General features: G+C 39.7%; 1 protein-coding gene across 1 annotated transcript in view; it reads right to left on the reverse strand.

Moving 5' to 3' along the window:
- Positions 1-8,558: 8,558 nt before the first annotated feature.
- The window catches only part of KLF6 (Kruppel-like factor 6), a gene marked incomplete at its 5' end in the record, with an annotated part of 5,832 nt that continues 1,415 nt past the window's right edge, over positions 8,559-12,975 (reverse strand). The window contains 2 exon segments of the mRNA XM_010131109.1: positions 8,559-11,424; positions 11,867-11,990. Of these exon segments, the coding sequence (XP_010129411.1) occupies positions 11,373-11,424; positions 11,867-11,990 (176 nt within the window).

Consider the following 12,975-nt stretch of genomic DNA (forward strand, 5'->3'; position numbering starts at 1 on the left):
GGGTGCTGAGTTTATTGTTCCTATTCTTGAGAAGTTCCCGTGGACCGAAGGTGAATATACACTGGTCATATGCTCCCAGAAAATGAGACATGGGAAAATAGCACTTGCTTGTCAGCAAGATTGTCCAGAAAGATGATGGGATCACCAGAGCTGCCCTCCTTTCCCAGGGCAAAAGCTCCTATGTTCAAGAGCTGGGAGGGAGAGACTGCCCCTCACCGCTGCCAAAATCGCATCCCTTCTCAGCATAAAAAGATTTGCCCCTTTGAAATTGAACAACCTCCGGTGGCCTTTTATTGTCTCAAACCCATCCACCTTGAACATGATTACTTAATTATATCCCAAACTGGGCAGACTCAAATCTCATTTATGACATGGTCCTTTTGCTGTGTAATAGTCTTAACAAGCCTTAATTTTCCACTCTGTCTTCCTGTCATAGTTACTTACCACTGCTAAGAATAATGAGATAAAAATGTTAGGTGGAACAGCAGAAAGGGAAAAAAGTCAGTTCAGAGCAATGCTCCTGTGGACTTCCCACAGAGAAATACTTAATGACGTTCCTTAGGCACTTCTAAGGACTCAGCTTCTTCTCTGGACTTCAGGCAAAGAAGGACCACGTTGTCAGATTTTGGGGGTGGGTTTGCTTTAACAGATCTTTTCCAGACATTGTCAGCCTGAAAGATATGGCTCATAGCTCCAGCCCATGAAATCAAGGAAACTCTACCAATTTGCTCTAGCAAAGGAGTTTATCTGTATGTACATGCCTCAGCGTGAACAATTCACACCATTTTATAGTATGACCTTGAGTATCTATTACCTTTTTTACTTTTTAGTTTCTTAACTTTCATTTTTAGAACAGAAGTTTCTAACTTTCATGTGAAAGAATATTGTGTAAATGTGTTCTGAATGCACCCTGCTGTATCCAAAATACAGAATTTAAATTAAAAAATTCCAAAGTGCCATATTGCCATTATTTTAATTTTCAGACTTTTAAGGCAATCTTGCACTTAATAACTTACCTTTTTTTTAAGACCTGTTTCCTAACTTGTGGAAGCTTGGGTCTATGATTCTGAATACAACCATCAACAACTTCAGGGCTGATGTGCTTAGGTTACTCATATTCCTACAAAGTGCTAAATTCAAAAGAACTCTGAAAACTGGCAAATTTTTTTCTTATTTTTTTCTTATTTTCTGCATCTGTTTCACTTGCACAGACCATTTGATTTTGTTCAGTGTTTTCAGCTGGTTTCATCTTACACCCTAATTTAGGGCTGATATATTATTATCAGTCCCACAGATGGCTCTTGAAGGACACTTTTATTGGAAAGTAACAGCATATAGAAAACAAAAATCCTAGACAAGAAAATCTGTTTCCATTTATGCATGTGTGTGTGCATACGTATATAAATTGTAAGAAAAAATATGAAGATTCTTGGGCTCCTTACAGTATGTCATTATTTTTTCTTTGTTAATGCCTTCATATTAAGAACTTAATTTTATCCTTAAAAGCTCATACTTACATGCCGTGGATTGAAAGGACAAAGTGAAGTGTATGGGGGTTGGAGGATACTGCCTCTTCCTTTTCTGGTAAAGAATACGTAGGCAGGCACAAAGCTGAGGGTTTCTTACCAAACACTGATAAAAAGCCGAGTGCTACAGTATAAGGGCTGAAGATTTTGTCTTTTCAAATCATAGAATGCTTTGGGTTGGAAGGGACCTTAAACATCATCTAGTTCCAACCCCTCTGCCATGGGCAGGGACACCTTCCACTACATCAGGTTGCTCAAAGCCTCGTCCAACCTGGCCTTGAGCACTTCCACGAATGGGTAATCCACAAATTCTCTAAGCAACTCGTTCCACTCACCGCTCTCACAGAAAAGAATTTCTTCCTAATATCTAATTTAAATCTACCCTCTTTCAGCATCTTTGCTATGAGTTGTGTTTTCACACACCAATATCACAAAGAGCCACATCCTTCCAGAAACCTGACCCACCCTCCCCACTCAAGTGCTTCACCTTCAGGGTCCTGGTGCCAGCCCCAGGAGGCAGGAGGCCAAGACCTTTTGGGGCTCTGCATGCTCTATCAGGGATGATCTCTGTCCTCTGCAGTGCTCGAAAGAAGTCCTGTACAGTGTTTGGTGTGTCAAGGGACAGGAGGTGAGGATCAGAGCGCTGTTTGCATCGAGGTTATTTCAGAATCAAGGCTTAAATCTGCCTTGCATTAAACTAACTGCACACACAAGTATTTGCCTGAGCAGACTTTGGGTGCTATCCTTTGTGCCAGGAGGAGCCATATCCCACAGCTCTTTATTCTTTTATGAACCCTCTTCTCTCTCCCGGGCAAACACATTAGTCTTTGATAACCTCATCATTATCCCAAGATACTTAATGTCTAATGAAAAAGACATTTTTTAATACTGAATTGTGTTACATTTGTTTGGTGACTAGCAGTTTTAGCCTTTCAGATAGATATTCAAACTGCAGTGCCTAATCTGCTTGGATAAATGAAAGAATACACATTCTTTTTTATTTTTTTAAGTTGTCCGTTATAGTTAAGATAAATAATGTTCTGTCATGGAACAGAGACCAGAGTCTGGGTAGATCCCATCTGTGTAAGTGCTGGAAACCTATTGCAGAAATCTCCTTTAGTCAGCTTCTTTGTTGCACGTTATCACGTAATTTTTACCTACGGGCATCCAGGCTGCTTTTGCCCTGTGAAACATCTGTACTCTGGACTTTGGAGATGGAAATTAGAAGACACTACAGAGGACTTCACAGGTACTGTCTAAACACTGCATCTTTTGTCTCTTTGCTGCCCTTTCCTCTGCTAGTGGAGCAGGGGCTGGTTAGCAGCACACGTATAGAGGGAGCACAGCACTATAGATTTCACCTGCAGTGCCTCGTTAGACAGATCCACTGTGGTGTTCAATGCTTCTCTCTTCTGCTCGATTAAAGATAATAAGGGACAAGTCACTGACAACCCTTTGAGGCAGGGTGGTTTCTGGAGATAACTAGGGGATGGATTTGTATCATCATATTTATATTTAGGATTTGATTAGTTTTTGCTTTATAATTCTAGTGGTATTTTTAGTTTAGCTTATGGAGCATTAGAGCAGCCCTCTCTCCAGTGACCAGCCTAATTCCTCCAAAGCCCCACAAGGGGCTGTTGGGACACTAAAGACCATCAATCCTTATGAATAATGCATCTATTTCCTACTGAGGCTCAAATCCCATTAATACTATAACATTATTACATCTCTTATTTACTCTTTTCTATCTGTGGGATTAAAGATTCATTCTGATCTTTTTTTTTTTTTCAAGTTAAGAAGAAATTTTGGTAGGTCCAAAGCATTTCACATAGATTATCCCAAATTTATTGCCAGAAGAAGGTTGTTAGAAATAGAAAACAAAATCGTGAAATGATAAGAAATAACCTAATCATACAAGACAGGGATGAGCATTACAAGGTCCGACCCGAAAATGTTTGCTGAAATGCATCAAAACCCAGTGTTCTGCATTGTGATTTCTCATCCTCGTGACCATCTGTGAGAGGCAGACCAGACTGATTGGAATTATGGTAAAATACCAACAGTGTTATCTGTCTGACCAGGAAGAGAAAAACTGCTGAGATCATCAGGACAGTTTGCAAAACTGCTTTCTCTTTGGATGTGGGTAATTCCAAATGTGCCATCATCTAATGAGGCAGAACCTGGATAGAAGAGGCTCTCTCCCTGTAGGTTCACCATGGGAAGATCTCAGATGCCCCCTCTGCATGTCTGACTACTACTGCTAATATTTTGACTGCTGATTAATAATTAATTACAGCGAGGATCTATTAAAATCCAGTTGTCCTCCATGGTCTCTTCATAGTTAGCAAAAACAAATAAAGGAAAACCCAGAAGACTGAGTAACTTGCCTAGCAAAGCCTGGAAACGAACAACAGTTTTCAACTATCACTGCATGTTCAAAGATAAATCTCATGAATGAAATAACAAGCAGGAAGGTGAAGTACATAAAATTCAGAAAAATACAGCTTGGCATGCATAACTAGATTTTTCATATATTCAGTATCAAATCCAAAAGGTAGCAACATTACCGGAAAAATATATCACTGAATCCAGTGCAGATCTGCTACCCTTCTCAGTTCTTACCGAAGTGTTTGTTACATTACAGAATTCAGCAAATACTTTGTCTTCCCCAGCCCTGTTAGATAATTTGCCTTTGTCCACAGCTGACCACACACTGGGCTTCTGAAATGCACAGAGGCAGTAAAAGAATATGGAGGTTTAGCAAGTGAGGCACTGAGGGACTAGTATTCAGCAATGCTAATTCCAGCTAAATTTATATTGTATTGAAAGAAAGTGCTGTTAAAGAACAGCTTGGCTTGCATCAAGACATGTGGTTACCAGATTACTTTCTATCTCCGCTCAAAAACATTTAGAGAATTTCTCATTAAAATTATTTAAAGTGAAACAAGTCAAATAAATCTACTTAAGTGTGTTGTTGCATTGCCTCATTTGTGCTGAAAAAATGTTGCTTGTTTTTTACATTCTATTTTAACTGTACATATGAGGCTTTACTTGCCCATTAACAAAATACATCACCTCCCAATTGCTTTCTATACCTCCTTAAATGTTAAGCATAAACACATATACCATCTGTTTCCTATCATGACACCAATCCAAAATGGCTGCACTAGACACCTCCGCATAATAGATCATCTTAAAACACCTTAGCAGGTTTGCTTTATGGAGTTATTTTTCCTGTGACAAATTATAAACTTATATTACAAGAACACAACCAATCTGTAGCCTCGGTTGCAAATTCTGCATAGTTTCTCTTTATTTTAACAAAATGTGCTGGCTTGTATCTGATGCAGCACTTTTTTTAAAGCCATAAGCCACCTTTGTTGCTATGGTATCCTACAAATCCAGTTAATGTCTCCAGTTAATAATTTCTCAGCTAATAATTTCTCAGCTAATAATTTGTGAAGCATTCAGATTGAAAACCTCACAGCTCAATACAGTCACTGCCATAACTTACCAAATTATTATGTAGCTGTTGTGTAACTGAAACTGCAGAACAAATGACAAGGTTTATCATTCATCAGTCTGCAATCAAAAATAAATTTCAGAAAACCCCCACATTTCTGTTAAAAAAACCAGCTTTGAAATGCGTGCACTTGTAAACTCCAGCTATCAAATGTTCAATGGGAAATGGACGAAATATAGTCATAAATGTCATTGAATGGAAATTTGTTTCTGAATGGATTTCAGACGCACTTCCTCCTCAGATTCAGCTCTACAAAAAAATGGCTGTGTCTGGAGCAGGTTGAATTCAGTGAGGAATTTCTCCTTGACTTAAATGAGCTTTTGACCAAGGCCTCACAATATTAATGCATGAACCTGCAAACCCTTATTTCCCAGGGTAGCTCCAATGAATCCTGGACTGATTAAACCTCTGTAGACCTATGTGCAAAAGCAATACTCCATCTGCTCATTCTCTCTTATACGTAAGAGCTCAAACGGTTATGAGACAGTATTGCTACGGGTCTGATCAAAAATAAATGCCATATATCTAGGGACCATGAATAAGGGATGAAACAGCCAGCGTAGAGGTAAAAGAACTAGAGGGGGGAAAAAAAACCCCATTACTATTGCCTTGGACTGTGTAATCTCTGAGCAGAGTTTCTTGCGGAGTCAGAGGCTTTATTTCAGAAGTAACTGCTAATGCCTCTTGGCTACACAGTCCCATGGGATGAAGCAAAAGCAGCAGGCTTCTGTGGGGTATGAGCTGCTCTTGTGACCTCTTGTGACCAGAAACAAAGAACTGGAGCACATATGATGATGCTGCCCAGTCTATAAACCAGTGCTACCTGAGAAAGCAAAGCTGGAAAAGCTTGAGAAGTATTGAAGAGATTTCCTATCCAAGCCATTTTGTCTCCAAGGAATTTTTGATAAACAGAAGAACAAGGAGGAAATAGGGTCCTTTTATACTTGAAAAGGCAGAGGAGAAACCTTTACCTGCGTTCCCATCCACCCACCCCTGGCTCCTGTGCAGTTAGAGCTCCCCTTATTGTTTCAGTCTACCTTAACTCCTCTCCCAACCTAGGTTAAGGAGACCTCCAACAGGTGGACCATGGAGCTTTCTTCTTATTAAAGGTTGTCGCTCCCTGTCGTGTGAATATGTAAGATCACGTACTCCTTTGGTGATGCATAAATAACAGTCAGCTACTTTTTGAAACAATCACCATAGTGTTTTTCCTTCTCCTTGTTTGTAATTTTGCTGATGCTATTTGTGCGATTTACAGAAGCTGGTTTTATTCCTCAGGGCTTTCAGTGCAATTAAAGAAAATAAGGAGCGAATGCTAAAATAGTTGAGAAGAATGGAAGAAGTAAAAGACAGACACATAGGCAGAGGTATCATGAACGAGTCCTAAAGAGGAAAGAATAATACACAGCTTGTCTTCAACGTGCTCTAACAGGCACAACAATTCCAGATTTGTTTGCAACAAATCATAGTATGGTTTAGAGGGGAGAGAGACAGTAACTTTTAAACAATATGAACATCCAGTTTAAGAAAACAGGAATCACTTCTCTATGGTGAACTTCAACAACATGCTGTATTTATAATACACAGTTGTTCCAGTAAGTTGCTAAACTGTGCTACGTCCTGCTTGCACCGACCATTTGAATGCCAGGACTTTTAACACCCAAGAAGAAAGAGAAAAAACAACCAAACTCTCAAACAGATTCAGTTTTGGGATTGTAACTGTTTCATCTTGACCCATGCATGCACATAAGTGTGCCTAAATGCACAAACATGCCATATCTAACTTTTGCAGGAAGGAGCTAATGTTGGCTCACAGGCTCTGTCCTCATTTTCACCTTGTTAACCTCAGTTGAAGTTGTTGGAACTTGCTGAGGCTACTAATCCAGGTCCGTACCTAAGACACCTGACTTCTTCACCCTTAAATTCACATCCCTTCCCATCTGCTCTGCATTTCAAAATCTGGAATTAAGCAAGCCTGCAGTGGATGTGCATGTTGAAATGCACTCACCCTGAAACGGCTATTGCTTTCTGCTTTGCAGTTTCCTTGTTGCCCCATAGCTCCGTCACTGGCCTTTTTTTGTCTTGAACAGTTTTTTCAGTACAACCTCTCCGAGAAAGAAAGGGGGTGGGATCTCAGAAACATCCTTAGTAATGGAGTTATCAGGCCCTTTTTTCTTTTTTTAGAAGGTGCAGTAAGACACAGCCCAAGATGACACACACTCAATAAACAGGCAAAAATTTGCCAATCCTTGTTCCGTGTTACACACCCATTGAACATTTTGGGTGGAGAACCTCTAGGCTCAAGTTCAGTTCTTCAAAAACATTTCCATTTCTTCATTGTACACAGATGAGGAGGCAATGTCACAACCCCTAAACCTCAGTATCCTTTTCTTATTTCTATCACAACAGTAACTAGATTTCCCAGAAGACATCTGTGTTTCATTGTGTGAGATACTGTACCAGTGGTAAAATTTAATAAATCCCTTGCGCTGCAGATCACAAATTTGCTTAAGTTGCCCTTTCTTCCCTGCCTATACAGAAGCATTTTATCTACTTGCTAGTCCATGGCAGGGCTAACTGAGGTAGGTGGCAAAGGTCTCCTCCCCACACTACTTCTGCCTCAGCCTGTATTTATTGATTCAGTTCTTTTCTGCATCATTTTTAGTCTATTTTTCATCTAACCCCATGAAATGTTCAGTTACTGTGATCTGAACTCACACGTTCAAAGTCAGTTTCTCAGCATATAACTTTGCCATTTCTGCCAACGATTTAATTGATGCTTAAGGGATTTTTAACACCAGCCTGAGTGAAGAAGCCACAAGGCAACATTAAACAAGTTCTGCATGTGTCCCAAGCCAGAATACATGCCAGGCATGCTTTGAAAAGCCATTGCTCTGAAAAAAAAATGCCATTCACAGAGGCTTGTGTTTGGCTGGTTGAAGGTCACCACCAACATTTGGGTCAGGTCAGCCCTACAGCAGACTCAGGTCTCTGCACCTTGGCCAGGCAGAGCACACACGGTTCCTTCGTGCAACTGCACCTTCAAGATTTTGGGCTTGCTTCCCCACTGACCAGGCAGCTTAAAGGCCCATACGCTGCAGTAAAAGTTAAGGGCAGGTGCCTCCAGCCCAGCCACTGCCTTTCTGGTTTTTTCCTTCACTTTAAATGCACTCTGAACCTCTCTTCCCACATGCAGAACTTGTCCTGCATGCAATCACCTCTCCAGAATAAACGATTTGGAATAAAGGTGCAGTCTGGCAGTAACAATTGTATTAACTATTTATTCCACTGAGACAAAAGATGAGTCAACAACAGCTTTTCAGAGATGGAAGAACTTCTACGTTTCTGCTGGCAAAATTAGTTTCTCATCAGGGCTTGTCTTCCACAAAATAACCTGAACTAAAGGTGTTTGTACCTGCAGCCAGGTCACTCGAGGCAAAGCATCGACATAGTACTTGACAGTTTGGTGTGTAGGATGTCAGAGAGGAAAAAGAAACCAGACACGTCATGCTGATAAGAATTTCTTTTTATGTTATTCCAATAAAAAATACATTCATACAGAAATATAACAATCTTGCAAAAAACAATTTCAAATAAAATCTTGTAAAACAAAATTTTTACAAAAATCTTACAAAGAGATTCTTTAGATAACAGGGTGCTTCAAAAACAAAAAAAGAAATTTCACTAATAGAAACTTTTTCTTAAATTTCAAGCAAAAATGTTTTATTTTTTTTTTTTATTTTTCAGCTTGATTGAGGCTCAGTTATCACCTGAACAAAATGTACTTACTTATTAAGAAAACTACAGGCATTTGACATATGGCACACAGCCCCACCCCATCCACACAAGTCTGATGATATTTCACAATTGAGACAAGCCAGTGCAAGTTTAATTTTTTGTTTGTTTGGGGTTGTTTTGTTTGGTTGGTTTTGATTTTGTTTACTTCTTGTAAGAATTACGGCTAAGCCAAGGACAATGCAAACAAGGAGTTAAGTAACATATTAAAATTCAATCCTAGATAGAAATCCATTTTCTGGCAAATTTTGTTTGTTTGGGGGTAGAAAAAAAAAGTGCATTTTCAGGCAATTTAAATTAAAAATGAAATGAGAATGAACTAAGCCTGTGTGTTCCTTAGAACCAGATCACTTGCATATACTTTTTTTTTTAAACCACTTATCTACATACATTTCCAGGAAGATATACCAAAATATTAGCATAATAACAAGACCGATAATAAATCAAAAAAAAACCAGGTGACGTGCTTCATTGCGTTGACTGTAGTGAGCTGGTTTAAAAAAAAAAAACCAAACAAAATACTGCTTTTGGACAGACTATTTCTACTCTAGGAAAAAACAGTCTTTATTTTAGCTGAACTATGTAAAATTAGAGCTCAACCACCACAATGACTAGCTCACTCACAGGTCCTCCAGTAAGCTGGAAGGCCAAAACCCGAGTGTACTTCATCTGCACACAGCTAATATTCTTTCAGCATGCCAATATTCGGTTCATATCATTCTTAAATGGCCACAGATACGCTATTCCAGACAACCTAATAACTACAAAACACAGTCAGCAGTCTGAGAAGGACTGAATGCCAACAAAGCCTTTAGCAAACCATTAAGCTAAAGGCAAAGCCTCTAAAAATGCTAGATTTTAATTAACTGTATCTTTCATTTCTTTGTCTCCTTAATGACCATATTGTCGGGGCAGGGGGGGCGGGGGAGAGGGAATATTTTGATGGGCTGTGGCATTTTCTAGCTATGTGTTCTAATTTTTTTCCTTTTAAAAAAAATATTTATATATTATCTATATATATACACACATACACAGACTGTACACACAAATATACATACACAATTATTTTTCTGTCCACTTTTAAAAAAAAAAGTAATATAGTTTCTTTCTGTATGACCAACAGATAGCTAGATATATAGATGTGAAACTTGTGCCTTTTAAGCAAATACATCTTTTAATACTTCTGTATCTTTAATATGTATGAAAACTTGACATATTAAGTACAGTTGGGGTGTGTATATACACAGTCGTTGTGCAAGGTCAATATAAAAAAAAGTCTCAAGGTGGCAGAACTGGTCAGGTATTCAATTGGCATATGCATTATACTGTAACACAGTCAAATTGTCTAAGTTAAACAAATACTGTACTGACATGAACGACTTTTCTCTCTATTCGTCTTTGTGAAGGAGGACCCTGGAAGTAACCTTTTTTTCCCCTCATATTATACATTTGATACAGTACAATGCCAGGTGAAAAGAGAGCCTTAATAAAGCATGCATCACCCATACCCCTGTATAAGACCCCCTACAAGAGAAGGTCACTTGCATAAGGCACCATTATTAAGGTCAACAGTGCATTAACAGCTAGAAAACCAGAAGTTAGTCCTCAAGGCATAAATAAGAGAAAAATTAGCTGCATGAGAAAAATCAGTTTCTAACCAATAGTGGTTTTATCCACCCAACAGAAAAAATTATTCATGTTCCATACATTATGTAACATTAGACCAATTGTATTTTAGCTGCTCTTAACTGGAATCAAAACTGCAGTCCTGATTAAAGAATGGAAAAGCATATAGTTCCCCAGAACCATGCAATAACCTTTGTATTATAATGAAAAGTTATAGTTGTGTTACATTTGTAAATACACAGCTTATACAATGGATTACAAATGAGCTCTTGTAGCAAGTAAAACAAGCTACTTGACACATTGCACGTTTAATAGCTGCACCAGACACCTAAAGCTCCTCTCACACAGGAATAGGGAGGTCCCCATCTCCATTCTGGCATCCTGACTCTTTTATTCCCCCCCCCTTTTCCCTCTCCATTTTCCCCTCTAAAAAGGTGCAGACATCCCTCCCCCCACCCCTTGGAAATGACTGGTGGTCGTCCCATCTCATGAGATATTCCTCACATACAAGACATTCAGACTATTTTTTTCTCTTACAGTTATAAAACAACCACAAGAAAAAAAATGTGCCTCAGCATACAGTCATCGAGAGATCCTCATCGCATACAGTCACCCAATCATTAACATTCTCAGTGCACATGCTCACGGCAAAGGCTTAGGAGCCACTCAGAAGGTTAGATACCAGTGTATGAGTCCAGGAAACCCCAAACATCACGCACCGCGGTTGCTATGCCGTTTCTTACATGACTTATTAGCCCTCAAAAGACCTTCAAGGAAGTGAGGTCCTGGAGGCAACTGGGTAGGGTGCAAAATGGCATGCTTTGGCTGGAACACGCATCCCTCTGCTCAAGGCTCTTCAGCCTTGACGCCTCTTAGCCTGCAGGATTCACCTCTTGAACCATTCAGAGGTGTCTCTTCATGTGAAGGGCCAGGTGGTCAGACCTGGAAAAACACCTGCAAGGCAAGAGTCAGGTTGCACATTAGTCCATGGTTGCTGGCAAGCACAATGCGATATGCATGGCTGAGGCACAACCTCTCCTCCCCGCCCCCTGCCTTGCTCTAGTACTCCAAAACATGGCTGGTGGAGGAGGGATTTGGCATTCCCTGGATGCAAGGGAACACTCAAGCTGTCTGTGGGCACCCAGCAGCTCTGAAGATAGGTGGTAATACTAGGGACTTCTCAAAACTCAGCTGCCACATCAGACTACAAACCACGTCCCAATGATTACTAAAAGACAAGGAGTTTTTTCTGGTCTAAATATACAATAATCCCTTTAAAAATACCAGACACAGTTGTGTTCCCAAATGATTCCTTCACAAGTGAAAAGCAGCCTAGACTCACTTTCCAATAAGCATTAAAAATAACTATTTAAAAAGGTGCTTTTCAGTCACATACCTGTCACAGTGACTACATTTAAAAGGCTTGGCACCAGTGTGCTTTCTGAAGTGTCTGGTTAATTCATCACTTCTTGCAAAACGCCACTCACACCCTTCCCATGAACATCTGTAAGGCTTTTCCCCTAAAAAGAAAGCAGATTACATGTTAGTCCCGACTTCATTCAAAGAAAGGCAGGAGCTATCCCATTCATTTTCTACGTAAACCACCTCCACCCCTAAAAGACAGCAAATTTTATTTAACCTATCTGAATGCTTCAGAACATGTAGGCAAAGAAGGTTTGCAAAATTCATCCATGATTCCTACATAACTATTCTGCTGCAACAGCACACCAAATAATCTCATTATTATTAAATAAAGTGATTAAACAAGCTCGCAGGAAACAAAGAAATCCAACCTTCTACCATTCCTGTTCATCCGTAATGGCAGGCTTACTCCCAAACCGGTATCCTTCACCTCATAAGGGTGATTAAAGACAGCACAGCTAGGCTCCAAAATGCAATTAGGCTACTGTATTGCATCAAAGTCCTCTGTCACTCACTCATCTGCATAACATGCAACCTCCTTTCTGCTGAGCCACATATTCTTGAACACTTTGAACAGTGATATTTCAGCATTCGAGAAATACCACTTCCATTCACAGAACGTTCTCAGCCAGACAGCACCAGGACAACAGTCCTGCAGTACTTCTGAGGCTTGGCAGCTATTTATGTCTGCTCAGCCACCATGGTTTCAGTGGAAGTTGTTCTTTCCTCTCAAAATAATCTCATTTTATCCAACTTCTTCATGACAATGGGAACATTCGAGCTTGCTCAGACTTCCCATAAAAGCCACAAAATGCTCAGCTCAAAATAGGATCTTTTCTATGAATTCTCTTTCCACATCTGGGGGAGAAGAAAACAAAAACTGTATAGGTCTTTGGGTCAGTACACCAAGAACGCCAGGCCAGTTCCTCATGTTAAGCGCTGACTATTGAGCCAAGGCGCAGCTCTATGTATCTAACTGCTGTCATAAGAGATGTCACATAATGATGCTCAAACAAGCAAATCAGCACACTACTTCAACCATAAAACATTCATAAAAGACCTGAAGTGTCTATCTTCCCCACT

Source organism: Buceros rhinoceros, unplaced genomic scaffold, assembly GCF_000710305.1.
Source record: "Buceros rhinoceros silvestris isolate BGI_N320 unplaced genomic scaffold, ASM71030v1 scaffold15532, whole genome shotgun sequence".
Lineage (NCBI taxonomy): Eukaryota > Metazoa > Chordata > Aves > Bucerotiformes > Bucerotidae > Buceros > Buceros rhinoceros.